The 27,749-nt window shown below is 50.7% G+C and overlaps 1 protein-coding gene across 7 annotated transcripts in view; it reads left to right on the top strand.

The window, feature by feature from the left end:
- The window catches only part of MARK2 (microtubule affinity regulating kinase 2), a 54,153-nt gene that overhangs the window by 15,003 nt on the left and 11,401 nt on the right, over positions 1–27,749 (top strand). For 4 of the 7 annotated variants that reach the window (XM_024574570.4, XM_024574567.4, XM_024574566.4 and 1 more), the window contains exons 2-6: positions 23,711–23,890; positions 24,106–24,159; positions 26,931–26,979; positions 27,307–27,372; positions 27,462–27,532. In XM_024574570.4, the coding sequence (XP_024430338.2) occupies positions 23,711–23,890; positions 24,106–24,159; positions 26,931–26,979; positions 27,307–27,372; positions 27,462–27,532 (420 nt within the window). Of the gene's footprint in view, positions 1–8,677; positions 8,809–18,990; positions 19,409–23,710; positions 23,891–24,105; positions 24,160–26,930; positions 26,980–27,306; positions 27,373–27,461; positions 27,533–27,749 lie in introns of those variants that run through there. The other 3 variants (XM_053923823.2, XM_053923824.2, XM_071221394.1) reach the window with 3 other exon arrangements.

Raw genomic sequence — 27,749 nt, 5'->3', positions numbered from 1 at the left:
TCCCAACCTTGTTCTCTTGTTTATACTCATCCTCTGATTTCAGTAGCGTCTCTAACTTAAAAGCTTCCTTTAGTACCATTAATAGTAGACCTTTGGGCCTCCTACAATAGTCACTTGGACCAGCTTTAAGCAAATCTTTTTTAAACTGATCTCATTTGCTCAGAATCACTTCTCATCAGAATCTGTACAAACAAACACCCCTGTTTAATTGTGCTGACTGGTGTGCCTTGATTGGGCATCATCCTGCAAAGTGAAAGGTCACTGGTTTGATTCCCGGTCAGGGCACATACCTAGGTTGTGGGTTTGATCCTGATTACTGAGGTGAGTAAGAGAGGCAACCAATCGGTGTTTCTCTTTCACACCAATGTTTCGCTCTCTTTCCCTTCCCCGCTCTTAAGGAAAAAAAAAAAAAACCTTTAATCAGGTGCTTAGCTTATATATTCTCTGGCTGGAGAATTCTGTGGCTCAGTGGACTGAGTGCTAGCCTGCAAACCAAGGGGTCCGCTAGTTCAGTTCCCAGTTAGGGTCCCCAGAGCGGGGGGTAGGGGGGGCACGTGAGAGGCAGCCACACATCGTAGTTTCTCTCCCTCTCTTTCTCCCTCCCTTCCCCTTATTTCTAAAAGATAAGTAAATAAAATATTTTTTAAAAGTACTTATATCAACTTGAATCTACCATATAGAGTTTCAAGATTATAGCTTTATTTCCCATCACTTAGCAATCACTTCCCATCACCTATGCCTTTTACACAAAGCATATTTCTTTTCAGATTCACATGTGGCTTTCATTTCAATTCCAGAATTGAACTTATGTGCTTTTTTCTCTCTTCGGCCACTGTCTGTATGGAAGATAGACTTTTGCTTTCAAAAGGGATTTGTTCACTCTGTGAGCCAAGGAAGTGACTCAGTAGCAGTGCCTCCTGGTTGGCCTTACGTTCCGTACGTGGTTGGGAAACTGTTGAAGGGGGTGGAATGACTATTTGAAGGGGACACAGCGCCCCAATCGATTCTCTTTCACAGGGCATGTTGTACCTCGAGGCTTGTATCTCTAGCTATAGACATAATAGCCAGCACGTTTATCAAGCACATATTTTGTCCCAGGCTCTTGTTTAGCTGTTTTACATTTATTAACTCATTTAATCTTCATGAGGTAGTAGGTCTTACTATTCCCCCCACCTTACAGGTGAGGACATAGGGCCCAGAAGTGTTGAGTGACTTGTTTAAGGTGACAGACCCAAATGGTCTGACAGGTATGTTTGGTGTTGGTGTCGGAAGGATTAGCTTCCGGTCAGTGTTGTGTAAAACCTGGTTCCCAAGTTGGCTTTAGAGTCTAGCAGGGACTCCTCTGTTTCTTTCTTGTCCTTTTGAAGATTTTATTTTATTTATTTTTAGAGACAGGGGAAGGGAGGGAGAAAGAGAAGGAGAGAAACATCTATCACTTGCTTCTTGCATGCTCCCAACCAGGGACCTGGCCTGCAACCCAGGCAGGTTCCCTGATGGGGAATCGAGCCAGCAACCTCTTGGTGAGCCACATCAGTCTGGGTGCCTGACTGTTTCTGCCTTTGGTGTCCTATTACCCAAGTGGCACAGGTGGTGGAGATACAGCGGATGCTGCTCTCAGGCTTACCTCCTGGTCTTGATTGTGCCATACAAGAGCTGTGGGAAACTTAAAAAACAACAACAACAACTTAATCCTGACTTCTTATTCTCCTCTATCTCTTTTCATCTTCTGGAATTTCAAGAACCCCTTTAAAAAAACCAGAGGTCTTGAGACCTAAAATTGGTAACCAACAACTAAGTACCCCACAGCCTAAGACAGTTTGGATTCCTGGATTTGGCCGTCCTGCTCTGTGGCAGCCATGAAGTGTGGGGATTATAGAACTTTTTTTTTTCTCATAAGCACTCCTCCTGTCCCCCCCCCCCCAAAAATAAAAAAGTTGAAAGCTTTTGTGTGTGGATCTTAACTGTGTGCGTTTGGACCTTGTGAAACTAACATTCTCTCTTTGCAGTCCTCTCTGTGCCCCTTACACACGCAGAGGCCCAGAGCTCTTTGCTTTGAGCAGTGACTTCCAGCACCGCAGCTGGTCGTGCCAGGCCTCTGTGTGCGTTTGGGATCTGCCAGCTCAGTCCTGGATGCCAAACTCTGGCCGTCTTGCTGCACAGCTTGTGTGATATGCTACCAGTTCCCGTTTGCATTTGTTTGGTCTTTTCTTTTGCTTCACTTCTCTCTCCTGAAGCCAGTCCCCTTACCTACGCATGTGGTAGTCCTCCTAAACATCTGTGGTTGTTTCTTAGTGAGAGTGATGGCTGTGTGTGCCTCTGTGGAATTTCAGTTAACTTGAGCGTGTGAGTTCAGGTTTGATTTACTTGCTTGTCTCATCCTGGCAGTAGTACCTTTTCTTTTCTCCTGTTAGAGGTTTCTCACGTATGCCCCTCTGCTGCCCCAGCAGAACAAGAGAGGGAGTTCGACTGTATCATTGTATTTGTGTTCAAACCTCATTCATTTCTCCAAGATCATAGTTATATGCCATTTCTAAATTACTTTAGAACCTGTCTTTTTGTTAAAGTGGAAAAACCAAGGTCTACATAAATTACTTTGACAAGCACAGCTTTCTCATGAGTGATTCTCCCACTTCCCATCTCGGCACATTTTAATCTCAATAGAGGTAGCTGCTGTTCACACAGGTATTCTTTAATGATGCGGGCCACTGCTTCCGTGGAGAGTGCATGGCAGCGTCTTCTTGCTAATGAAAAGGCTCTCATAATAGGTTAGGTCCACAGGGGCTCTGCCCTTCTGTACTTGTATTCCCAGGGAGAAAAATCTCTACCTTAATTACCACATCAGCTGGCAGAGAGGTGTGGCTGCTAATTGATTAGATGACAGTCCTTTACATTGGTGTGGAACTGTTGGGATTGTTTCATTTTTTAAATAAACAAATAGATTTGAGCCAGATAAACTTATTTTGGAGAGATGAAGATCTATATAAGGATTTCCCTTTGTTAGTCTCATGTCTTTTTTTTTTTTTTAAGATTTTATTTATTTACTTTTAGAGAGAAGGGAGGGAGAAATAGAGGGAAACATTGATGTGTGAGAGAAACAATCATCGGTTGCCTCTCACGCCCCCAAACTGGGGGACCTGGCCCATAACCCAGGCCTGTGCCTTGACCAGGAATGGAACCAGTGACCTTTCGGTTCACAGGCCAGTGTTCAGTCCACTGAGCCATGCCAGCCAAGGCGGTCTCATGTCTTCAGTGCCATTTCCATGTCCTTATTTCTTACTTGGTAGGAAGAAGCACTCAGTTAGCTTTTATTGCCATCCGGGGTGGGAGATGAATAACATGGGCATCACTCTCGCCCTCCCCGGCACCTCTCGTGTGCTCCTTCTCAGTTTGGCGGCACCAGATTCCTGTACTTGGTTTGGTTGTCATCCCCTCCTTCTTTCTGTCTTAGAATGGTTGAACCCTATTCTGAATTATATTTTTCAGATAGTGTTTAAAAGCAAACACCCTGCCTTTCTTAAAACCACAGAAACTGCTTGTGAAACGGCCGATAGGGCGAGCTGCCAAATCTGCAGTTAAAACCAATCCCTAATGACAAAATGTCAAACACTGATGTTAAACCTTCATTTTGATTGTGGTGTGAGGATTTTTCTCAGTAGTAAATGTTTAGGTGCCGGGCTCCCAGTTTCACATTCAGTGCTTACATTATAAAATTCTTTGTGGTAAGAATCTTGTAAAGCTAATCTGCTGTCGACTGTACAGGAAAGATTTTAAACAAACCAATTCCCATTCCCTCTTGCTTGCTTTTTTTTTTTTTTTTTTTAATTTCAGGATGTGGTTTCCTTTTGAGGTGATGCTTAGATCAAGCCTCTCATCAGCTTTTCCCATTTTTAAGATAGGTGTACCTTCAGAATTGTTTTTTTCCCCAATGGGGAAGGACTTGGGCCTTAATCTTTAATCCCTGGGCTCTGAATTAACTGACTTTTTTATTTTATAATGGCCTAGAATCCTCTCTGTCTGTCTAGGGAATTTTATGTCTTTCCAAGTACTTCCAGGAATGAGTATTCTAGAAGAGCTCTGACGTTGCTGGTGGCCTGCTGGGTAAGGGCACAGCTTGGACACTGGTGTCGGTGTGCACTGGGCTGTCACACTGATGGAACGGGAGTTAAGCGAGGTGATCAGGCTTGACAACCAACAATGGGAAATAAAAGGAAAACGATGTAAACGTGCCTCCCTTGCCACAGGCAGCACTAAAATCTGGTGGTTCCGGATGCGGAGCTTCAGGCGTTCCTTCCAAATCTTCCCCTCTTCTCTTCTGTTGTTAGGGGCTTTTTCTGACTTCACTTCTGTGACTTAAGTCCTGAGCAACTTTTTTGACTGTGTTTGTGCTCTTCCCACGTCATCTTTGCTTGCATATTGGGCCTGTCCCTGGCTTCGCGATGGGGGCGCGGTGAGGAAGGCCGACAATTGACTCCTCAGTGTGTGCCCTCGGTTGGCCTCCTCTGGTGTCAGCATCGAGCGGCTCCCACCAGGGTCAATGCAGTGGGAGGGAGTCCCATCTGTGGAGCCCCAGGGCTCACATGGAGCGGGCCGGCACTCCTGGTCCCAGCCAACGGTGAGACGGGGGCTCTTCAGATCTCTCAGCCCATGGTTCCTCTGGAAGATAACAAAAGCCGCAGACTTCTAGCAAATAGGAGCAATAGGTAGGCTGTAACTTTAGTTCTTTGATTTGGCCCCATATCGGACTGTGTGGTTTATGCCCGCGTCTCCTACTAGGTAATCAGCTCTTTTGAAGACCTGGCTGTATTTTATCCATCTCTGTATCCTTTCCTCCCCCCGAGTCTTCAGAGTGCTTTGTGTGAGGTTATCTCTCAATTAAATAATTGGGAATTAAGAAGAAATTGTAACATGGGCATTATTCTCCATGGGCTTTAAATCACCCTCAGGAAAGTGTGTCTGTATTGATATGTAAATCAGACATTTGTTTTTGGCCATGTAAGTTACAAGTCTTAATCAGTGTCTCAGGAGGTGCAATAATGACTAAAAGGAACAACTTTTTCAGGATGAGAGGATGAGGGGGAAGGTTTAGACTCTGACTGGGTCACACTAAGAACTCGGAGGAAACCACAGGGGGAGAATGCACTACTGAGGAAACCCTTTTCTGGCGTTTCGAAGTAGGGACCAGAGCCAGAAAGCCAAGCCCACTTGGTTTTGCTGAGTTCTGTTCTTGCCCTGACCCGCAGCACTTCTGGTTGTTGCTTCTAGTTAAGTTGGCCCTGTCCTTACCTCTTACACAACGGGTAAGAGAGGCACACCGAGTGCTGGGGTTTGTCCGGAGTTGGAGAGATCATGTGGTCTGTGTCAAAAGGCTGGAGTTGTTTAGAGCGAGCAAGAAGCTCAGGAGGAACACGGGACAGAAAAACCGAGTTCACATCACCCCAGCACCTGCTGATGGTGAGGACCCAGATGTGTCTTTGAGCATCTCAGGGGAGACCAGGGACCATGTTTGCAGATTGGCCAAGAGTGAGAAAGATGACGCTTTCTCTTTTTGATTCTCTGGTCTTTGTGACTCACGCTGTGAAAGCTCCACCTGACTTTTGAATCCCCTGGTTTTGAACCAGTGCGGAAGGCACCAGCCGTGTAGGGTGGTAGAAAAAGGACCTGTTGGACAGGTCTGCTTGGAGGCGCCTCCCCTGCCCCCTATTCTGGGTAGGGAGACTGAAACTGCTGCTGCCAGGCTTTGCCAAGTCAGATTCTCCTCCTGGATCACCTGCCCATGGCGGGCAGGCCCAGTTCCCCACCCAGGAGCCCTCGGAGGAGCTGGCCTGCTGGGGGAGTCATGCTGCGGGTGGGGCAGGTGCTAGGTATGCCACAGACCCTAGTAGATGCTGCGCCTACTCAGAGCAGCTTGGACTGAGGCTGGGGCATCTTGGGGCCTGCCGGTAATAGGCTATGTCATGGTGCCTTTCCCTGAGTCTTGAGGTCACCCACATTCATGTACATAGAGAGCTCGGAGGGTGAGGAGCTTATAAATTGTGGGTAAATGAAGTCTACAGAGGGGAAGGATTCTTCCCTAGGGGACACTGGGTTCAGGATTGTAATGTTGCTAAGTTGTAGCTGTCACGTAGGTTAATTCTAATTTTTTAGCCCTAGGCAGAAGAGATTTTCCAGTGTGTGAGCCTGGTGTCTAAGGCATGTTGGATGAGATTTACCTATGGGGCCAGACTTTTTGGCAGGTTGACCTGATACAAGCCAAGATCAGGATGTGGTCTTCAGGACATGCAGGCCATGGCCACTTCCTGCTCTGGTCTCAGGGGCAGAGCTAGAAGACTTGTGAGCTCAGATGCACCGAGAGCACTCACATCCACACAGGACAGACCCTCAGAGCTCATCTCCATCTAGCCCCTCATTTTACGAGTGGATAAACACAGGTCCCAAGAGGATGAATGACTTGCTCAGGGTTATGTAACCTGTTTGGGTGGAGCTGGATCTAGAATTGCACTGTCTTGGGGACTTTGGCGCTATACCCCAACTGCTTCCACTTCAGAGGCGTCCTTGTTGCTTAGAAGGCCTGTGTTGGGACTGCCTGCAGACCTCATGGCAGAAGGGAGACTGGGAAGGGACAAGTGGAAAGGTAGCATGCCCCCGCTCCACACACCGGCGATGAGTTCTGAAATCCTGCCCATGCCAGAAGGCCCTAGGGAACAGATTTAAAGCAGTGGGCAGCTGCATTCTAGCTCTGACCCAGGTTGGAGGGGTCACATGGAGTAGAGTTGTTCTAAGAGCTATTAGGTGAGGTGTCACAGAAAAAAGCAGGAAGACCCTGACCCTGACTTTCCCTCATGAGTTAGGAAAGCCTTTCTTCAGATTGGTACCAGGCATTGACACCACTAGCCACACAAGACAGGAAGAGGGGAAGAAGGTCAGCACCTGAGCGTGTGGCTCCAGGCAGTCTAGGCTCTCCACAGCAGATGCTGGCCTCTGGCTCTGCAAAACTAGATTCTGTTAGGTACCAGGCATTGAAGACACAGAGATGACTTAGTCCTAGAAATTTCCCTTGGGCTTCTCCCAGTCTTGTGTAATGGTGAACAAGGCCATTCAGCAAACAGCAAAGTCCTAGTGTAAGAAGGGCTGACTTGCAGATACCTGGAGACACATGGCAGGAGTCCTGTGAAATCAGAAGGATGGAACAGGAAGGCTTCCTGCAGGAAGTGATATCTTAGCTGAGGCTAACCAGGAAGAAGAGTGTGAGCGGATGCAGGAGGGAAACCTGTCCAGGCAGTAGGAGGCTATAGCAAATGCCTGGAGGTCTTAAAGAGGACCTGCTACATTTGGGGACAGGTGGTGGGAGTCCAGAGTGAGACTCTGGGAAGGGACAAGGGTGAAGCTGTAGCTGCAGGCAGGGAGAGGAAGCCAGCCAGCTCATAATGCAGCTGCAGGAAGAATCCAGGAGCCATGTGGGTCTGAAAATCAATTTTGCATGTTGTGTATATACACATGCATAGACTTGTACTTACATGTGTGTACACATCTACACAGAGATATGTAAATCATGTATGTGCACGTTTAAGTGGTGCTTTGAATATGAAGCCATCACTTCCTGTTTCCAGTGCTGGGTGCCCTGCTGAGGGGGCTGTTGCTGTCTTCCCCCACCCCCAAACCATATTGTAGAGCACAGGTGGCAAACACAAGGCCCTTCACCTTGTTTTAACCGGCCCGGCACCTTGTTTCTACCTGGCGGCAGCGCTGAGCTCTTACTTAACTGTTAAGGAGTAGTTACGTTTATACAGCCCTGAATTTACGTTCGGCCCTTTGAAGGCAACTGGGAGGCTGATGTGGCCCCCAGTGAAAATGGGTTTGACAGCCCTGTGTAGAGTAAAAGGGACTGGGTGTGGGTTGGGTGGAGAGGAGGCTCTTCTAGGTGTCTGTCCAGGCAGGGAGACTGGTTTTCGTTTTGGAGCAGGGCTGGCTGAGAACATGGTGGGGTTCCTTCAGGCCCAGGTGTCCGCACGAGTTTCCCTCTTCTCAAGGGTGAGTGACGCACCACCCATTGCCGCAGCCTGTAGTTCTGCAGGCTTTTCAGAGACCTCCTGTGGGAAAGAGGAAGTACCTGGTGGCCATCCCTCCTGCCATTCTGTCACTAAACAGCACCTCTCTGTGGCAGCCTTGGGCTCTGCTCTGACGCAGGAGGCGCTCTCCCCTCCCCGTGGGAGGGGCCGTCATCTGTGGCTGTGAAAATTGACCTAAGGTTGGAGAGTAGACTGTCTGCCTCGGGCGGAAAGGGACAGCATTTCACTTCTGACTGCACTTGGACGTTGCCCTGTAGACAGCTGGGCTGGCCCCTCTCCTGCCAGGGAGAGAGTTTTGTTCCAATGCTAGTCCAGCTTTTACTGTTTCCCCTCCTGCTTTTCCCCAGAGACCGGTAACCTGCCCACCTTCTGTTATGTTCTAGCTCTAATAGGAGAACCATTGGAAGATCTTGGTAGGAGACCAGCCGACTCTACCCGGGGTTGGTTCCCCTCCTTTCCCAGCGTGTTTGATGTGCACGTTCCCCAGAGTTCCTATGCAGCTGGTAGTGCCCAGAGATTGGAGCTCTCCTGAACCAGGAACCCAGCTGCTTCCCTCCCTGGTTTTGGGGGTGGGGCTTGAAAATAGAGACTCATAATCTCCCTTCCTCCTCCTCCCCGCCCCGCAACACTGCCAGGCAAACTGGAGTGACTGGCTCTGAGCCTGAGAGCCGGACTCAGCCTGCCTCAGCCCGCCTCACTGCTCTGCATGACAGCAGCGATCTGGAGGAAGATTAATGGGCGTGTGAGTATGTGAACTCCGGAGCAGGTTGCGTTTCGGCCTGTGCCTCTGGCTGGTGTGGACTTACTCTTGTGTTAGGGAGACCAGGGCTCTTAGGGGAGATGGCGTCCCCGCCAGGGGTGTGTGTGTCTGCCCAAGGCCACCTTGCTCTCCAACATGTAGAGAAATGGAAAGCACTTCTAAACACCCCTGCGCTTCAGAAGAGCTAGGTGGGTGGTCGGTCGGGGAGTTTATTCTTGGAATCTTCAGCACAATGTCCCTTTTTCCCCAAGCCAGTTGCTTTACTTCCTAAGTTGGACTAACTACCTTCAGCTTTCTTAGGAAGGTTAGGAAAGTGGTAGCTGCTTCTTTGCTCGAAAGGGGATGTCGAAGAGGGGAGCACAGGGGGCCAGCGGGTATATTATGTTCTCCCTCTGGCTGGCTGGAGGGGGGCACCCCCCTCGCCCTCTTCTGCTGACCTCTTCAGCCAGCCTCGGGAACTCCCAGCCCACATGGAAACATCCTCTTGCGGCTAAGCTTTGGGTGCCTAAGGTACAGACCAGAGCAGAGCAGCCCAGGCTTGCTGAGAGGGGAGGACTGGTTACTTAGAGGCTATGACAGACAGTTTTGCAGAGGAGCAGCGGAGACCGAGACAGAATCTAATTTTGCAGAGCCAGTGGCCAGCATCTGCTGTGGAGAGCCTAGACTGCCTGGAGCCACAGGCTCAGGTGCTGACCGTCTTCCCCTCTTCCTGTGTCTTGTGGCTGCTGGTTGGCTGTCTGATTGGAGAGAACACCCTAACCGCGTCCCTGGGCTGCTGGGACTCCTCTGTCCTGGAACAGCACCTAATTTGTCTCCCAGTTCTGACTTTCAGTAAGGCAAGGCACGGGCGTAGAAGTTCTGTTTTAGGGGCTGGACTTCTGAGAACAGAGTGCTTTCCTTATCCAAATGCTCCCTTGAAAAACGCCCTCTTTCCTAACCTCTACACCCCGTTTCTTGGTGGACCACGTAGGCTTGGGTATTAATTTCATTTGGGGCTCCTTCTGGGGTCCTGTGTTGCTCATCCCTGTAGTCTCCCCCACCCCCTAACAAACCCAAACCTTTCTTACAAAGAACATTGGAAAAATTGAGCAGTGCCTCAAGGTCACTGGATCCTAAGTGGTATTTGGCATAGTTAGCTGGTTTGGTGTTGAGTGAGAGATTTCTGCTTTATATTTGAGCAAAAGATTCTTGGCGGGAGGCCTCTGTACTGTGTTCCCAGCACTTGCCCCATGTACAGGGTTTGCCCCTTTCCCTCCCCTGACAGGTTGTTTTAATCCTCCTGCCTATAAACAAGTGCAGCAGAACGTGTCAGGCCGGCTCGCATGACCTTGGTTATCTCTTCCTGGAGTAACCAACATTAACTTCAGATACCACGGTCACTTGATGTGCTAGAGCTGTCAGGGTAGAGAGGCGGAGATGCCAGGGGGAAGCCTGGGTCTTCCAAGGGAGGTAAATGTGAGTGAGTGTGATCCTTCATGAGAACCAGGTAGAAAAGTCAGCTCCCATTGACAGGAGTGAGAAGAAGACAGTGTCATTCCTGCTGCCTTTTATCCCTGCATTCCCACTGCTGGCATCTCATTTATCTTTCTCCTGTCTGTCACATCCTGTCTGCAGGGGCCCAGGACATGCAGCTGTTTCCGGAAGCTGCCCCCGAGACAGATGCATGCTAGTACATGGGATACAACACCCAACACCAAAAATCCCATCTCCTCAAACGGTGATCTTGTTGTGTTGCACATTGTGAAGGACAGCTGGTGGTGGGAGCCTCGCTGCCCCAGAAGGCTGCTGAGTCTCCAGCCAGAGGCACTCAGGAGCTGGAGGTGCAGCTCAGTACCCGCCCCCCACCCCTGCCCCAAACACACACAGGTTTCTCTCCTCTCACAACGGAAGAGGTAGTGCTTTTCAGTACACAACAATTGGGGGCTCTAGCCACACACACACTGTGTGCGTTTTTTAAGTGCTAGTCACTTTCCCCATTGTGATTATTGATGTCCAACGTTCCCAGGTCCATGTATCTAGAAAACCTTGGCACGATTGCCAGTGTTGTGCATCTAAAGAGCCACGTTGTATGCTCTGGCTTCCCTAGGGTGGGACGTGCATGTTTAAAGTGCCTTTAATCAGGGGAAAGTAGTGGGCTTTCAAGGAGGGGATAAAACATTTGAGCTGCTAGAGACTTTTCTGCAAGACCCCCAAGTTCAAGTATGAGCCATGCCAATAGATGACCAGAACTTGGCTTTGGACTCTAGAGCTTTTCTAGGCTACTTCTAAAAAGATCCATCTTTTTTTTACAGATATAAATCATTTGCATTGATCATTGGGTAAATAACTTAAAGCCCAGGGCCATATCTTTTTTGTTTTTTATCCACTCCTTCCTCCCCTACTCCTCACCATATCTTTCTTCTGGCAACCTACAGCCTAAGTTAGGAAAGCATATGGAATTATGATAATAATAGATAGCGCGTCGTGAGCATTTAGTGTATGCCAGGCATTGTTCTAAGTGTTTTGGATGGTGTTGAATATTGGATTATTTCTAACTTTGCACCTTCTGTTTTCTCTTGGTAGAGACCCCTTCATGCCAGTGGGGGTGGGGGGGTGGTGGTCTTTGTCCTTGATGGCTGTGCGGACTAGACAGAACAACAACGGGTAGCAGTGGCCTTTGCTGCCTGGCTAGATTCTTCTAACCGGAGGTATTCCGGGTGGGTTTTTTCTCTCTCAGTCCTCAGGTCTTTATTTAAGCCACCATGCCTGTTGGCAGTTAGAGCTGCCCTTCAGGATTTGTTGGGGAAGGGAGGATCTGTCTTCCTTTTGTAGCCACCCTTTCTTCCCTGCCCTCTTCAGAGGTGAAGAGCTGCAGACTTGGCTGCTTGCCTCCTTCAAAAAATAACCAGCATTCTCTTGTCTGCAGTCTGTGTACTAGTACATCTAACAATGCCCCAAAGTGGCCCCCTTCCTCCCCAGCCCCCCCTGTTAATGTGTGGCTCCAGTTCCTGAGGGCTTCCACCAGTACATGAGCTAATTTGTACCAAAGAGCCCTGCACCCAGGTTTACATCAGAGAAGTCAGGAACCTCAGAACCTCCACATCACGTCTCCTGGCCACTTCGGCCAGGGCTAAGCTGGCCTTTTCTGGACTACGCCCTTCTCTTAGAGACTCTCTTCCTAGGACTCTCCGAAATGATGAATTAACTATAAAAAATGCTTTTTAAGAAGGCATTTGTAATGGAAAATGGCCATTGTATCTCATTTACCATAATGTGCTCCTAGGCCAAGTACACAGAAATCTAGGGCACCCAGGAGCAGAACTGTCATTGCCACCGGCAAGTGAACAGTGTTTGGCTTCCGGGGCAACCTAGGCCTAACTCAAGTCAGGAGCTGACATGTGCTCAGTCTCACTGAGCAGCTTGTGCTTCCTTCCCATCTTGCCTCCTAACTCCTGACTGGTGAGCCCTCCTCCATTTATCCGGCAAGCTAGCCAAGGCACCTGCCCATGTCATGGCCACTTAGTAACAGGATCCAACAGTCCTGCCTTCGGTCCAGGGTCGAGACTGCAGCAGCAGTGACAGAGCCGGTGAGGTGGATAGGAGGCATATCCCTGGCGTTAGTTGCCAAGCAGGGGAGACTGTTCTAAAGAGCTTTTATTTGCTCCTGATACGTCCGAGGACCACCCCAGGTTCCCGTTTCTTCTCTCTGGCTGGACATTCTACCCAGCCTTCCTTAGTGAGCCCCTCTCTTCTGTAGGCAGTACCCACTCAAAACAGCTTTTCTCCTGCCTCATTCCTCATCTCCACCTGGGTTCGTATCTCCTTAGACCTCTCATTCGACTTGCCAACCCAAATGCTTTGAAGTTCCCCTCTCTCACCTCAAGTCCTCTGGTTTCAAGCCATCACCCAGGCTTTGAAGGTTAGGAAGCCCCTGTGTCTGCCGTCCATGCTGCTTGCAGAACAAAGATACGTTCCTGGGTTCCATGTGGGTTCCATGTTCCTTCCCCTGTTCTGGACTAGGGTTAAAATCTTAAGTATGGCTAATAAACCCATACTGTTGATAGTTCAGATACAATGGCGGGCCCTCGGGATGGCCTGAGAATAAGTCTCCATCTGTGACGTGTTTCTCTGGATAAATAGTTCCTTCTGAGAGCAGAACTTCTGGTGAGTTGGGGGTTTCCTGTGTGCTGCACAAGATCTGCATGTGCTTGTGGACTCGTTCTCATGACTTTGTAGTCGTAGCGCCATCTATCACAAAAGTTGTCCTTTCAGATGCCAGGTGACAATGGCAAAAAGAGATAACACACACCACTTGCTACCCAGAAAGGTTGCTAGAGAGGTGTCCTCATCTCCTGTGATCGTTCTGAGGGACAGGTAAGACTGAATTCTCGATTTTGACAGATTGGACCCATAGTCAGGAGGCAGTGGAAATAGGTGCCTTGCCTGCTTGGTTTTTTAACCATCTGCTGTGGGAGGAAGATAGCACCGCTGCCTGTGAGCAGGAGCAGCCCAACTGGATTTATGGAAAGAGCTCTTTTTATGGTTGGATTTTTAATGGTCACTTAAGTGGAGCAGCCACATTGCAGCTTGGCTAGGTGGGGACAGTTCTGAGGCAAGAGTGGAGGTGATGGCCTTAGGTGCTGTCTCTTCTGCTGCTGGAGCTTTGACCTCTGGCCTTGGTGACTTCTGGGACAGCAGACTTTGTCCTGGTGTTTTTTCTGGTATTTCCTCCTCCTTCAACTCCCTCTTTAAAACTGGAGGAGTAGGACAGCAGGGTTTTTTCCACTTCCAGAAGAAGATGCAGTGGAAAGAGGCACGTCCCCTACTCAGCACCTCCCAGTGTGGAGCTGGACTGGGAAGGCCCTTGTCCCAGCACACCGGGCTGGGTCTGGTCCTCAGGATGAAGATGGTTTAAGGAAGCCACACTGGGAAGGACAGGGACAAAGGGTTAAATCTGCACCCAGGTAGAAAGGCTGTTGCATAAACACTGAGAGAGTTATTTGTTGTTGTTGTTGTTTGTTTGTTTTTTAAGATCTCTTACTTCTTTTTTACGTTGTGTTGGCAAGAACCCTAGGAGAAGATGGAGATTCTGGGAGGAGATGATTGTGCTGGGTGAGTCAACTGGGCTCCCCAGCTGCCATTTTTAGTTCCTTTGCTTTTTCTGTGCCAGTTTGGGGAGGGGGGTGGCGCTGCTGATTCGTGCAGCAGGACAGGAGGCTTGTGTGTATGGGTAACTTTTTTTTGGCCCTCAAGGGCCTCACACGCAGTACATTGATTCAAGGAAGAACCCTTACAACAGAACTCTCTCAGTTGGCAAACAGTAAATAAGTGTTCCCTGCAAGTCAACAAGCCATTACCCCTGCGAATGGCTGCGGCAGCATTGTGTTGTCACGGCAGGTCACAGTGGTTGACAGCAAAGCGATGGAAGGACCAGTGGAGAGAAGCAGAGAGAACTGCCTGGAGTGGGAGGGCCTGGTGGTGGTTGGGCAGCAACAATTTGGAGGAGAGGGTTGCCCCTCTGTGATAAAAAGAGGGTTTGAGCCTTATGGAGGGGGGCCAGGTGAGGGGGGGGAGGTGCGGTGGGCCTTGCTGGTCCTGGGCTGTGCTTGTATCTGAATCTGTCTCCAGTTCACTTTGGTCACCTTCACCATGAGCTTTGTGTCAGGAGGGAGCACCAAGGGCCTTATCCCCACCTGAGAAAGCTTGTGAAGTAGTACTAACGCTCCACAGATGTCAACTGTCCTCCCTAGAAGTGATCTCGTGGCCACTGCCCTTTGGGTGTTGTCTGCAGAGTACACTGGAGAGGGTTATTGCTGTGAATCCCAAAGGGGGTCCTGAAGACGCCTCGACACACTTTCGCATTTGTTCATTTGTTCACGTTTATTTGTTCAGCACCTTGTGGAATACTTCTGCTCTGTGCTTAGGCATTGTGTGGGCATGAATAAAACAGACCAGGGTCGCTCCCTTTGTAGTATGGTCTAGTGGGACGGCCAGACAGTAACCATCCATCCAAGTTGAAAGGGCAACACATATCTTGAAAGAGGAGAAAGGGGTCTCACGGGAAAAATATTTTTATCTTCCTTCCTCTACCCTTGTCTTATCTCCTGGGGTTAGGGGTGGAGCTGTAGGGCAACTTCAAGGGTCAAAAAGTTGTTCCACTTTGATTCTGTAATTGAACATGGGCCAGCCAGGTGCAGGCACTGTTAGGCACTACGGGCACAAAGAAGTGAGCAAGACACTGTCTCTGATTGCTCATAGCTCGTGGAAACAGAGTCAGACGCAATGAATGGGTACGGATATGGTGGTGTGAGGCTGGAGCAGGGAGAGATCACTCTCAACTAAGAAGATGTCTGGATAATTCATTGGACAAAAGGGATAAGAGGGTTTGCTTACCTGGATCACTGAACAGAAGGCATTATGTGATAGCTGGCGCCTTGCTCTCAGCATGTGTCTGCTGTAGCTCTTCCCACTGCAGTTCTGATCCCTCTTCTGTACGGCGGCTGGAATGCTGGAGCGGTGTGCCACCGCAGGTCTGACTCCAGGGGACACCCTTTACTGCCACACCAGAAACAGCCAGGCACTGTGCTAAAAACATGAATGACCAGCAAAGAAAAGGAAGTTAGAGGGGGGCCAGGCACCTCAGCTGCAGTGGTTAGTCTCCATCAGCTCCCCACAGTCCTCTGTAAAACAAGCCAAACCTTCCTGCTACAGGCTGCCTTCTGCCTCCCCCAGAGCCCCGGCTGCTGGCAGGCTGGCTCTCCTGTGATATGGAGGAACTTGCTGGTCTCCATGGTTACAGTAACTCACTGGTACAGGAGGAGCTGAATGGAGTGTGAGGCTGGCAGTGTGAGCTTCCCCCAGCCCTTGGCACCATGTGGTATGGGTCTGTCGGCTGTTTCTTGGGCCTTTTCTGGAGGAAGGGGTTATAGAACTGACAAGGGAGGGAAGAACAGGCACACCTCCTCCCTCTACTGGACAACTCAAAGGGCAGAGGCTTGGCTGCCTTCTCATTCACCCGCCTCTCTGGGCAGGAGTGGTTTTGTGTTAGCACAGGGTATTTTCTACCATGCCACAGCACGGCCGTGGCAGAAATCTGACTTCCTACTCTGGTACTTGTCGTCAAGATCTTAGAGATTATAGCTCTTCGTAGGGCTCAGAGAACCCCTTGAGATGAGAAACAAAGGTGCCTTCCTGAAAGTGAAGCAGCATTGTCGAGACCTTACCGCACACCAGGTACTCTGGTCAAGACCGTGTGGGTTTCCTGCCATCGTCACACTGACCCTGAGACCTGGGTGCAAGTCGTGTCCTCATGTCCCAGGTGAGGCAGTTGAGACTTAGAGCAGTCAAGTAGCCTTGCTCAGGCAGCTGGTAAGGAGCAAAGGCAGTCCGTCTGCTTCCAGAGCTTCTCCTCCCCTAGTACGCCCCGCAAGCACAGGTGCTCGTGAGAGTCTGGTGTGCGGTTCCTCTCCTCTGAGTTTCTAGGAAGTGGGAACCAGATCTCTCTGAACTTTGCAAGTGGCCCTGGCTCCAGAGGTAGGCGTTCAACAAAGGTTTGCTGAAAGAACAACAGTAGTTGGGGAATGAGATAGAGACCAGACCCCAGTGAGCAAATTCTCGAGGGTGAACTGGTGCTGAAAGCTGGTGAAGCCCTGTTGCTCAGTAGAATCCACTGTGTTTGAAGAGGAGCCCAGCATTTCAAGTGACTGACGACAGGAGGTGAGGGATGCTCATTGTATTGTGGCTTCACTGCACTAAGGGGAGTGAGCTGGAGGTGGCTCAGTTCTGATCTCATGCCAGGCCAGCTCTTGCCTGCTGTTCTTCCAAGGCAGGCCCCGGCTTCTGTGGCTGCTTTGAGGCCCGAAGGCCGCTCTCCATAGCCTGGGCTGCAGTGCTCATCTCCTTGCCTTGGGGGGAGGCTTACAGCCCAGAGAGCTAAAGGACAAAGACCCTGCCCTTGCTTTTGACTCTGTGCTTCAGTTGCAGGCTCTGCTGGTCTTCTTTGTCTGGGAGGCACCTACCTTGGCTGGCTGGAAAAAGGGACTCGCCCTTTGACAGCTTGACACTGCTCCGCCTCCTCTCTGCAGTGGGGTATGAAGGAAAGGTGGGGGTCCCCCAGGTGGAGCCTTCAAAGTTAATTTCGGGGATGTGGGGGTTGCATCCAGCCTCTCCATTGGTCAGTGCTTACCACAGTTTTATAAGATATCTCCTACCCAGAATGCTCTGCTGGTTTATTGCCTCTTGGCAGTTGAGAGTGACAGTTACTCAGGATCAAAGGATGCAAGAAGGCTCTTGGATGCAGTGAAGGAGGAAGGGTTAAAGAAGTAGTGACTTGCCATGGCCACGTGACTTTGTAGCTCAGTCATACCCCATCTCTCCCAGCCTCTCTTTGAGGTCAGTGCTTGGTACTTCCTCAGTATAGAAAACCCCTTACTGCCTCCTGCAAATAGGATTGAGGAAACAATCTTTCAGCTGAACTCCAAAGTGCTAGGGACTAGAAAAATAAAGCCCTTTGATCCTGATCTGGCTTCTGAGTAAAGGGACAGGTGATCCCATGCCAGCCTGAGCCCAGGGTCCAGAATAAACCCTGCCCTCTTCCACTGAGATCAAGGCCCACTTCGGGAAAGAGTGAGAGGAAGGTCACTACAGGCCCAGCTGGGTAGGCCGTTAAAACTGCCCTCCAGCCCTGGTTGATGTAGCTCAGTGGATTGAGCATTGGCCTGTTAACCAAATGGTTGCAAGTTCGATTCCCAGTTGGGGGACATGCCTGGGTTGCGGGCCAGGTCCCCTGTGCGGGGGCACATGAGAGGCAACCACACATTGTTGTTTCTCTCCCTCTCTTTCTCCCTCCCCCTCTCTCTATAACTAAATAAATAAAGTCTTTTAAAATAATTAAAAAATTTTTAAAGATTAAAAAAAAAAACAACTGCCCTCCACCACTGACCTTAGCCAGACACTGGCATGCCTGAGGTTCCAAGCACCTCTCCTGAGTCTCACATCTCTATCCTTCCTGTAGTCTGGAGGAGGAGCCAGGGACTTCTGGGGGAAGTGAGAGCAGATTGGGCATCAAGAAGGGTTGATGACCTGAAGAGGGCACAAAAGCCCTGGATCTGGTCCCAGCTCTGCGTGGGAGGCTGTGGAGCCTTGGGCAAGCTTCTTTACCTCTGTGCTTCCGTTTCTTGCCTGGAAAATGAGGGTCCTACCTACCCTATTGGCCTCTGGTGTGGAGAACACAGTGTGTGCTCGTAGACGGTGGTATCAGAAATGTCGAATCTCACGTGAGGCAAACACTGAAGTAGCACATCTCCAGGTGTCTGTGCACAGGTGCTGGGAGGACACAGAGGAGGCTTTGCCCTTCCCTAGAGGAAATTACAGCCTACCAGCAAGGGATCTTTAAAGAGTTGCTTCATGGGAAAGATCCTAGCCTGGAGTAGTGGAATGAATGGGAAGTAGAATGGGGAGCCAGAAGAAAGGCCAGGTCCAGAACAAAGAGCACAGACAAGGTTAGCAGGGGCTTTGCAGGAGGAAGGTGGAATGGCTGCCCCTGCTGCCCCCAAGCCCTCGGGGGGATGGAGGGGGATGGACATTCGAGATGGGCAGGAACCTAGGGATAGACTCTCAGAATCAGAGATGGAAGGGACTTAGAGGGACATTTGGTTTGTTCTCCGGTCTTTGGGCAAAATTTAGAATTAAACATCTCATTCTCTATCAGTGACAAAGGTTCTTAATCTAGACATCTCCAAGGGGCTTCACTGCGTCCCCAAGCTCCCTGAAATTGTGTCCAAAATCTTTTGTTTTTAAGTCAGATACACATTTTTCTAAGGTTAAATACTGCTTTTGGTGGAGTAGGGGATCCACCTACCACTGTTGAGTGGCCGGTTTCTGCCTGCTTCTCCCTCACCCTTGTTCTTGGTGGGTGGTTTGCTGGTCTTGCCCCTCTCTGGGTGGGCATGTCTGATTCACTTGTCCTCCTCCCTGCCCTGCCCCTGATTTGAGTCCTTACCCAGGTCCCACCTGCTGCAGGTGAGATAAGGACTTTATGACAGCCCTGGCTGGAGTGAGTCTTCTCACCCTTTCCCAGCTGTTACCCAGCAAAGCACCTTGGGGAGGGTGGGGCAGCCCACTTCCGGGACGGGGAGGAGGAGGGAGAAGGAAGTTGATCTAAACCAGCCTCTTTCTCTCTCAGCCTCCCTCCCTTCCTGTTCCCCTCCTGCCCCTTCCTCCCACCTTGCTCCTGGTGTAGTGTCCTGAACTGCTTGAATTTCCTGGCTACCGAGGCCTGGACTGCAAGAAGCTGAGGGCTTTGTCCCCGTTGCTCTCCTTGCCAAGCCCCGTCTCTCTCTGCTACTGGTGGTTTCGGTTGCGACACAGTCCAGGTTCCCAGGCAGGAGCCGCTGGGCCTGGCTGCTTTGCTACTTTTCACTGAGGAGGTGGTGGAAGGTGTCGCCTGCTTCTGCTAAGTAAGGGTGGCTGGCGGAGCCACAGCCCCCGCCCTGGGCCTGGTTCTTCCCGGCCTCTGTACTTTGCCCTCGCTGCCTGACAGGTTCTGCTGTGGCTCTCTGCTGAATGGAAGTCGCTGGTAGTCCTTGTCCCTTTCTCCAGCCGGGTATGTTTTCCTCTCTCTCTTGTTTTTTTTGTTGTTGTTCTGGGATTGCCCTTTCCTCGTTTTCCCTCCCACCCCAACATTAGACCTTTAAAGAATTGCTAAATGGAGCCAGGCACTAGCACAAGGTAGTAAAATCCATGGGAAGGGCGAAGGGGCCTTGGGTAGGACTGGAAGAGCAGCCACCAGCAGGAGAGTCTCCCCCTGGGTCAAGTCAGCAGAATCACCCAGAGTGAGAGGAAAAGGGTGGCGACAGACAGAGGCCCGGGGAGGGCTCTTCGCCCTACAGGGGAGACTGGGATCTGGGCTGGTCACCCAGGGCTGGTGCCTGAGGGACACTTCCCTCCCTCCATTCCACAGTTCCCTGGGCTTACTCTGCCCCTGGCCAGGAAGTGCCTGCTTGTCTCTGCTCCCAGTTTGGCCCCTTCCCAGCCCTGTGGAAGCCTCAGGGTACTTGAAAGCAGAGCCCCAAAGCAGAGCTTTTCTAGGGGAGAACCGGTGGTAGGAGCCTCCAGCGTTAGGGAAGGGGCCCTGCCTACCTGAGTCAGCGCCAGGCCTCTCAGGGTGGAGGCTGTCTTCCGGGCAAGCCGGGTAGCCATCTGGGCCGAGTTCTGAGATCCCAGGTTGAAGGGCCCACTGGATGTAAGGGTTTTTTCCTTTTATCCCTGCACCCTAAGTTCTCTCCTCTTCCCTGTTGAGGACCCCGAAGCCGTTTAGGTCCGACTTCTGAACCAGGCCTGCTTAGTAACCTGCATGGCCTGCCATTCAGTTCCAAATGCTGCCTCGAAGGGTGACCCCCTTGTTCTTTCTGAAGGCTGCCTGAGAGCCATGGGGTCTACTTTCACCAAACTTTCTCAGAGTGTTGGCCCTGCCAGGGGTGTGATGTCAGCCAAAGCTTTAGGAACAGCTAGCTGCTGTTCCATGTCCTACTGTGAGCAAGGAGGATGGAGGCAGAGGAAAGAGCATGGTTTCAGACAGACCCGTTTAGTTGGCCCTCAGGGCAGCTAGGCCTCAGCCCCTGACTGTGTTGGTGAGATCTGGGTCCAGGCTGGACGGGCCCAGTCAGAGCCATGGAAGGGACTCTCTTATCTCCTGTCTGGCCTTCCCACAAGCCTCCTCAGCCTCCTCACGTGGGACCTGGGTCCAAGACGCATTTTCTACTGGAGGCTTCTCTCCTTTTCGGGCAGGGGATCAACAAGCACACGCCAGTGCTCTCTGCTTCTCTGGGTCCTGGACAAGCAGAATCTTCACTGTTTTCCTGGCCTCGATACCCAGCTTGGAACCAGCGCCCAGCCGCCCTGTCCAGTCCCCTCCTGTGAAGACTGAGGGTGCTGGTGTAGGCCCGCAACAGGGGCCGGAGGACAGGGCAGCCAGTGCTCAGCCTGGACCTCTCTGCAACGGGGGGGGGGGGCGGCATGGCATCTCTTGTCGGCCTCCATCTGGACTGCAGCCAGCTCAGGGCTCAACTTACCATATTTTGCCATGTAGAATGTGCATGGACATAATGGCTGCATACCATAGGTATGATAATCCATGTATAGTGTGCACAAAAACATGGGCGCACGCTATACACAGGAACACATTATGCATGGCAAAATACGGTAAGTGTGGAAGTTTATTGACAAGAAGACTTCTGGCTTTGCAGACAGTAGTGTTTGGGAACTAAAAATAATAGCAATAATGGTTGCTCTTTACTGATGGTTGGATAAAGCATTATATGTGTGTTCTCTCGCCTGCCTAATATGAAGTACGGAATATTTTGTCGCCACTTCACAGATAAGGAAGCTAAAACTAGTAGGGTAGGGGTGGGGGGTGGGTGAGTTCTGCTGGACAGAGCTCTGTGACATCTACAGACTGTCTCCTGGCACAGACGTGTGACTACCCCAAACCATTCATCTGTTGGATTGTTCCTTCCCCCTTGTAACAATCTCTTCTCCCTCTTAAGGATGGTGTTGATAATAATAAGTTAACACGGTTCGGTAAGTGGCAGATTTAGGATTTGAACCCTGGAAGTTGTCTCTGGCATCCCTCCTCTTACACCCCTTTGATGGTGGTTCCTCAAAGTTCGGCATGCAGCTGAGCCTGGCAGGGGGTGCTGTGCTGCACAGACCAGCCCTGGGGCCAGAGATGCCGAGAGGGATGGGCAGAGCAGAGCACATGACAGGCTGTGGCTTCCCAATATTTGGCTTCAGAGGGGCAGAGGGCCCAAATTCTAGGTAGATGCTAAATCCTTATTCCAAATCTTCAGGACTTGGAGACTTGTCGAGTCATATCCTCAGAAAAGAGAGGAGTGACCAGAAACCTAGGAAGTGAATTGGAGGTTGCCAAGGAAACTTTTCCATCCGCTTTCTCTCATGGGACTTGGGGCAGAAGGAAGGGCCCCTTTGGCAGGCTGGGTAGGGTGGTGGGCAGTTTAGCAGCACCTGCAGGGAGAAGGGGCTGAGGAGAAGTAGGCCGTGGAGGCCTGGCCTCAGGACCCCAGTGGATGGGACTCGGGCCGCCCTTTGGTGGACTGAGTAGGTACCAGTAGGGCCCTAGAAGTGTCCTCTCCAAGGGGTGTGAACCTTAGAGTTCCTTTTGCAGGGAAGAGAAAACAGGTATATGAAGATCTGCTGGTCTAGCAAATGCTTCTGTTTGAGGACCAGCCAGGCTTAGGTGAGCTCTAGGGTTATCTGGAGACCAGAGGCCACGAGAGTTCTGTGGGCTTGGAATGGATGGACAGAGAGGTTTGGGGACTTTGACTTGCAGAAGAGGGAATGCTCCCTGAAGGGCCAAGGAGGTTAAAAGGGACTCTGCTGAGATGTCAAGATCTCTGCTTCCAGAGCCCACCATGCACAGGAGGTCTTTTCTATTCGAAGGCTCGACCTCGCATGCTCCCAGGGTCTGAGTCAGGCAGCTCGCCCCAGACCAGCTGGCAGTGCTGTGCAGAGGGAAAGAAGGCCCTCCATGGACACAGTGAAGGAGGGAAAGCATCTGTAGCCTATACTGCCTTGGCATTACTGTTTCTGCCTGAAAAGCATCTGATTGGGGAAACTCAGGAACCCTGGACAGTTCCTTGGTGGTAGCAAGTCATTCCTGTCCTCTGTGGTTTTTGTGGGCTTGCCTCACTGATGGCCAGAAGGGGCTGTGAAAGGAAGAGCTTTGACTCACAGTCTTCTGGTCACCCTGCCCCTCCAGACTGTCTCCTTGAACTTCCCAGGGCAGTTGTGTGTGCCTCTGGGGTGAGGCTCTGGTGGCAGCTTTGTCCCAGTATGCCCAAGCGATGGCGTCGGCATTCTTCGAGAGATAAAGCAGGACTCTATACCAAACCCAAACCAGGCTCCTCACAGTTTCACTGAGATGCAGTTCACACACCATACAATTCACTCATTGAAAGTGCACAATTAAGTGTCTTTTAGTAAATTCCCAGAGCTGTGTGTCCATCACCACAATCCCCTCCACCCTCCTCCGCCCTCCTTAGCTCTCGATGAATCTCCTGTCTGTCTCCATGGATTTGCTTGTTCTGGACATTTCATAGAAATGGAATCATACAATATGTGGGCCTTTGTGACCAGCTTCGTTCACTTAGCATCATGCTTTCAAAGTCCATCCGTGTTTTTGCATGTGTCAGGAAATTGTCAACGGATATTCTCCAGTTTGTTTGTTCACCAGTTGATGGACGTTTGTGCCCTTTCCACTTTCTGGCTATTATGAGTGTGGGATACTGTGAACGAACATGTATATACAAGTTTTTGTGTCCGTGTACATTTCCATTTGTCTTGGGTATGTGCCTAGGAGTGGAATTGCCGGGTCATGTAGTAATGCTGTGGTTGGTTAGCCCTTTGGGGAATGTGTAAGTCGGTACGTTTTCATCTGGACCATACCCTTTTGTGTTATGTTCATATACCTGTTTGGTGCCATTGTTGTTACTTCTGCTTCTTCACCCCCTTGCTTGAGTGATGGCGCGTCCAAGAAGGGCAGGCTGCTGCCTCGCTCAGACCCTGTCATTCAGTGCCTCATTGCACAAGAATTCACTGAGCATCTACCATAATCCAGTCTGTCTAGTTTCTGGGCTATAGCAGTGAGTGAGTGATATGTGCCTGTCTTCTCGAGCTTCCGTTCCATCAGGACAGAGAGCAGACCAGTGCACAGTGAGAATAATAAAGGCGGATGTACTGCTGGGTGGCAGTGAGTGCAGTGAAGTAGTTCTGATGGTGCGGCTCCTGCCTTTGAGAGGCAGCCTGCTCACAGTGAGAATAGTGACAGGGCGGATGTGGGGACCTGGACAGGCGGCGCACTCACAGACGTGCACGTCCCACCCCGCAGCCCACCTTGGGACATCTCGACTCCAAGCCCAGCAGTAAGCCCAACATGCTGCGGGGCCGCAACTCAGCCACCTCTGCTGACGAGCAGCCCCACATTGGCAACTACCGGCTCCTCAAGACCATCGGCAAGGGTAACTTCGCCAAGGTGAAGCTGGCTCGGCACATCCTGACTGGGAAGGAGGTAAGCGCTGGGGTGGGGGACGCGGCAGCGCCTCCCAGCTCTTGGCACCCCTTCAGGTAGTGGCTACCGCCACAGCCAACCTCTTACTTAGTAGACAGAAATGTGATCTCAACACACAGGAGTGCTGAGGGCGATGGGACCAAGAGGAGGTAGATTTGAGTCCGGGGTTTAACTTGGTCAAAGGGGTAATCTTGGGCTTTTCGTCTCATGTTCAGGTAGCTGTGAAGATTATTGACAAGACTCAGCTGAACTCCTCCAGCCTCCAGAAGGTAAGCGTACGGCACCTGTGTGTCAAGCCCTCTCTGACCCCATTTGCTGCTTCTCTTGAATCCCTAGTTGAAACACTCTGGTCATGTCACTGTCCCCACTGTCCCTCTCCACGGCTTTGCAACCTTTAGGGCTTCGGCTGGATCCTCTGTTGACTTCTCCTCTTGGGCGTCACTGGCTCTTTAGCAGTCTTTCTGCCCCTTCCCAGCCACTTTGGCCTACCTATCTGACCTACTTCCTGCATCTTGTTATCTTCTGGCCTGTGGCCAGCGCTATGCAAAAACACGTTTGTGGCCATTACTAGAAACACATTCCAAGATCTGGAATGATGGAAGGTGGGTCAGTCTGGAATTACAGGAATAAGAGGCAGGAAGCTGCCACTGGACCCTGTGCCAGCGGCGTGTTAGAGAATGAGTATTGAAGACTGGGCTTTTTCACACCTACGGCCTTGAGTGCAGACTCAGGTACTTCCAGTTTTCCTTCTCACTTCTGGGCTCCTCTCGGCTAAAAGTCACAGAGCCATTTGCATACAGTCTTGGTTAGATGAGATTGAACTCCTTCCTTCTTTGACTTGCAGTTTGAAACTCTGCAGGTGGGAATGCGTACCCCCTGCTTAAGGAACTATGAAAAGCTGGAGGTAGAAAAGGAGACTTTTCTGTGCAGAAAGGGACAACTTGCCAGTGACTGGTTACAGAACTGGAACCTCTGTGCCCTTCCCTCCCATCCTGGGCTCCGGCAGTTAGGAGAAGGAGGAAGTCTCCCAGCTGGCTCCCAAAAAGCTGCCCCTATCCAGGTCAAGTCAGATTTCCTTCCTGTCCTCGTACTCCAAGTGACCCTGATTCCAGTTTCTGACCTGGATTACCCTGGTACTTTCCATGGCATGGCAGATTGAATTTTCCTTTTCGTGAGCACATTGTATTTAGTTAGGGCATAACCTCTTGCTATGTCACTTACAGTGACATTGGGAAGCTTGGGACTAGGAGTCGGGGGCTGTTACTGAGAGAGACACTCTCAAAATTAAGAGTGTGTGGGATGAGGTGTCCTGATGTGCTGACAGCCAAAACCAGTGTTTCCTATTTTTTGTTACCCGTGGGATCCCCTGAAGATTCTTTGGTTCAAAGGAACCATGGCTGTCATTACCAGTGCTTCCCCGCTTGGAGCTTTCCAGAAGGAAGGAAAGAGGGCTACTCTTGATGTGTTGGCTCAGACCCCACAGAGCAGAAGTCAACATGGTGAGGGCCATTTGCTCTTGGGAGCAGTCCAGCCTGCCATCCCCGTGAGTGCCACAGTCAGCCAAGCCGTCTTATTTCCCACCTTTTTTTTTCTCCCTGCCTCTTTCTGACCGACTGGAAGGGACCAGTGTCAGACCAGTGTAACCATTTTCAAGGCCTTTTAACACCCTCTGTTATTGATGCCAGTCTGATTCTAGCCAAATGACTGTTTGAATTTTATCCCAGCACTGATCCCTAAAGGATGGGCACTGGAGAAGCTAGCCCCCTTAGGGTACTAGACAAGCCCAGAAAACTCCTCACTCTCCCGGGAGAATGCCCTCCAGGTCAGGTGGGCACCCTGAGGGACAGAACCCCCTGAGGTGGGGACCTGAATTTTTTGCTTTATCATATAAGACAACTGCTGGGCCAGGGAAGAAAGCCAGAGAAACCTTGGCTCTAATAAGAAAATGGAGTCTTGACCAGTGAGGCTTAGTTGATTGGGCATCATCCCACAAAACGAAAGGTTGCCGGTTTGATTCCCGGTCAGGGCACATGCCTGGGTTGTGGGTTCAGTCCCGATTCAGGCAAGTACAACAGGCAACCAACCGATCGATGTTTCTCTCACACGATGTTTCTCTTCCTCTCTTTCTCCCTCCCTTCCCGTCTCTCTAAAAATAAATAAAATCTCAACAAAAAAAAGAAAAGAAAAGGGAGCCAAAGTCAGAATCAAGTTCCTGAAGATTAGAAAGCCTGTCCTTACTTCTCCTTTCCAGCTCACAAAAGTGTTGGTATTTCATTAAAGAAAAAAAAAATATGTTCACTTTATTTTACAAACTATACTCCAGACCTCCCCCACCCCCAGGAAAACTAGTTTTGCTTTGTGCAAGTAGTGAGGCCTGGAAGCCACAGAAACCCTACCTCCAGTTCTCTGGCCCCTCAGAGGGGGTAGAGTTCGTTTCTGTCATTTTTCTTTATGGAGATATATGGTTTGGAGTCCCTGATTGCGTTTCACAAAGAGCGTGAGTGTGTGGAGGTGGATTTGATTAAAATTGGCATCAGCTATATATAGGAGTGGCTTCTTCTGTCCCCACCCCAGGGCCCTAAGGAGAGAAAGGCCCGCCCACTAGGACAGAGTCCTCTGATTTCTGTAAATCAGAGGGTGAGGGTTCCCCTTCAGCACTCCCCACCCCTTCATACAGACCAAGCTGGAATCGCTTTTGTTATTGAACTTTTAGTTCTGAATATTCATGTGCATGGGCTCACAATCCCTCTTTCAGAGGCACCCAGCGAAAATCCGTCTGCTGGTGGGGGCAGGATTTGAGGAGACTGTAGCAGAGGATCACCCAGGTGCCGAGCCTCAGGGTGCAAGTCAGGAGTCCTGCACTCCTCCCCTCTCACCTACTTTGCAGCCATCGGGGCGTGCGCGGACTATGCAGACAACCGCCCTGTGTCTTTTCCTTGCACGTTTTCTTTTGGAAAAAGAATCCTAGCAGTGACTCTGTTGGCGGAGACCTGAGGAGGGCAGCCGAGCAAGCATGACCCCATGGTATTTTATTTTTCAGCTATTCCGGGAAGTGAGAATAATGAAGGTTTTGAATCATCCCAACATAGGTGAGAACCGATTGTCATTCCGTTCTTTCCCCCGACTTCAGGGCTCCACTTCCCAATTTGTAGTCCCTCTCCCCTAGGCCCTTGTCTTCTAGAGGCTGCAGTCCTCGAGGATGTCTCTGGGGAAGCGCAGCTCAAAATCCAGCTCTGCCTCTGGCACACGGGGCTGTCCTTAGTAGGATACTCTGGCTACTCTGATAGGAACTTATCCTTGGGAAGGTGGTGTGTGACGGGGGAACTTGCATCCCTAGGATGCCCCTGTACATGTTGGAGCTTGATGTGTGGCCCTTCCTACTTACTTGACTCATGGCTTGGCCTCTTCTCTTGTAGTTAAGTTATTTGAAGTGATCGAGACTGAAAAAACACTCTACCTTGTCATGGAGTATGCCAGTGGAGGTAGGTATGGAAATGCCTCTTCCTGCTGTGCACCCGCTGCCCCAGCCCCAGCAAGCTCTAACCTGGACCTGTGCCCCTGTGTCTTGCAGGAGAGGTGTTTGATTACCTCGTGGCTCATGGCAGGATGAAAGAAAAAGAGGCTCGAGCCAAATTCCGCCAGGTGAGTGTGACTCCCTCCCTGGAGCAGGGGCCCGACCTTGGCCTTTTGGGGTCTAGCACACAGGGAGGAGCCGCCTACCTGTAAGTGACCTTCTAAGGGTCATTTGGGCTTTGTTGTCTATGTGGCAGCTTAGAACAAGGTCCCAGGGTCACAGCTCTGCCAGCCCCTGTGGCCTGTCCCAGGTGGCTCTAGACTAACCTGCTGTCCTTCCTTTCAG

The sequence above is a fragment of the Desmodus rotundus genome, chromosome 5, assembly GCF_022682495.2.
Source record: "Desmodus rotundus isolate HL8 chromosome 5, HLdesRot8A.1, whole genome shotgun sequence".
NCBI classification, from domain to species: Eukaryota; Metazoa; Chordata; class Mammalia; order Chiroptera; family Phyllostomidae; genus Desmodus; species Desmodus rotundus.
This window is presented reverse-complemented; position numbering and strand designations above follow the sequence as displayed.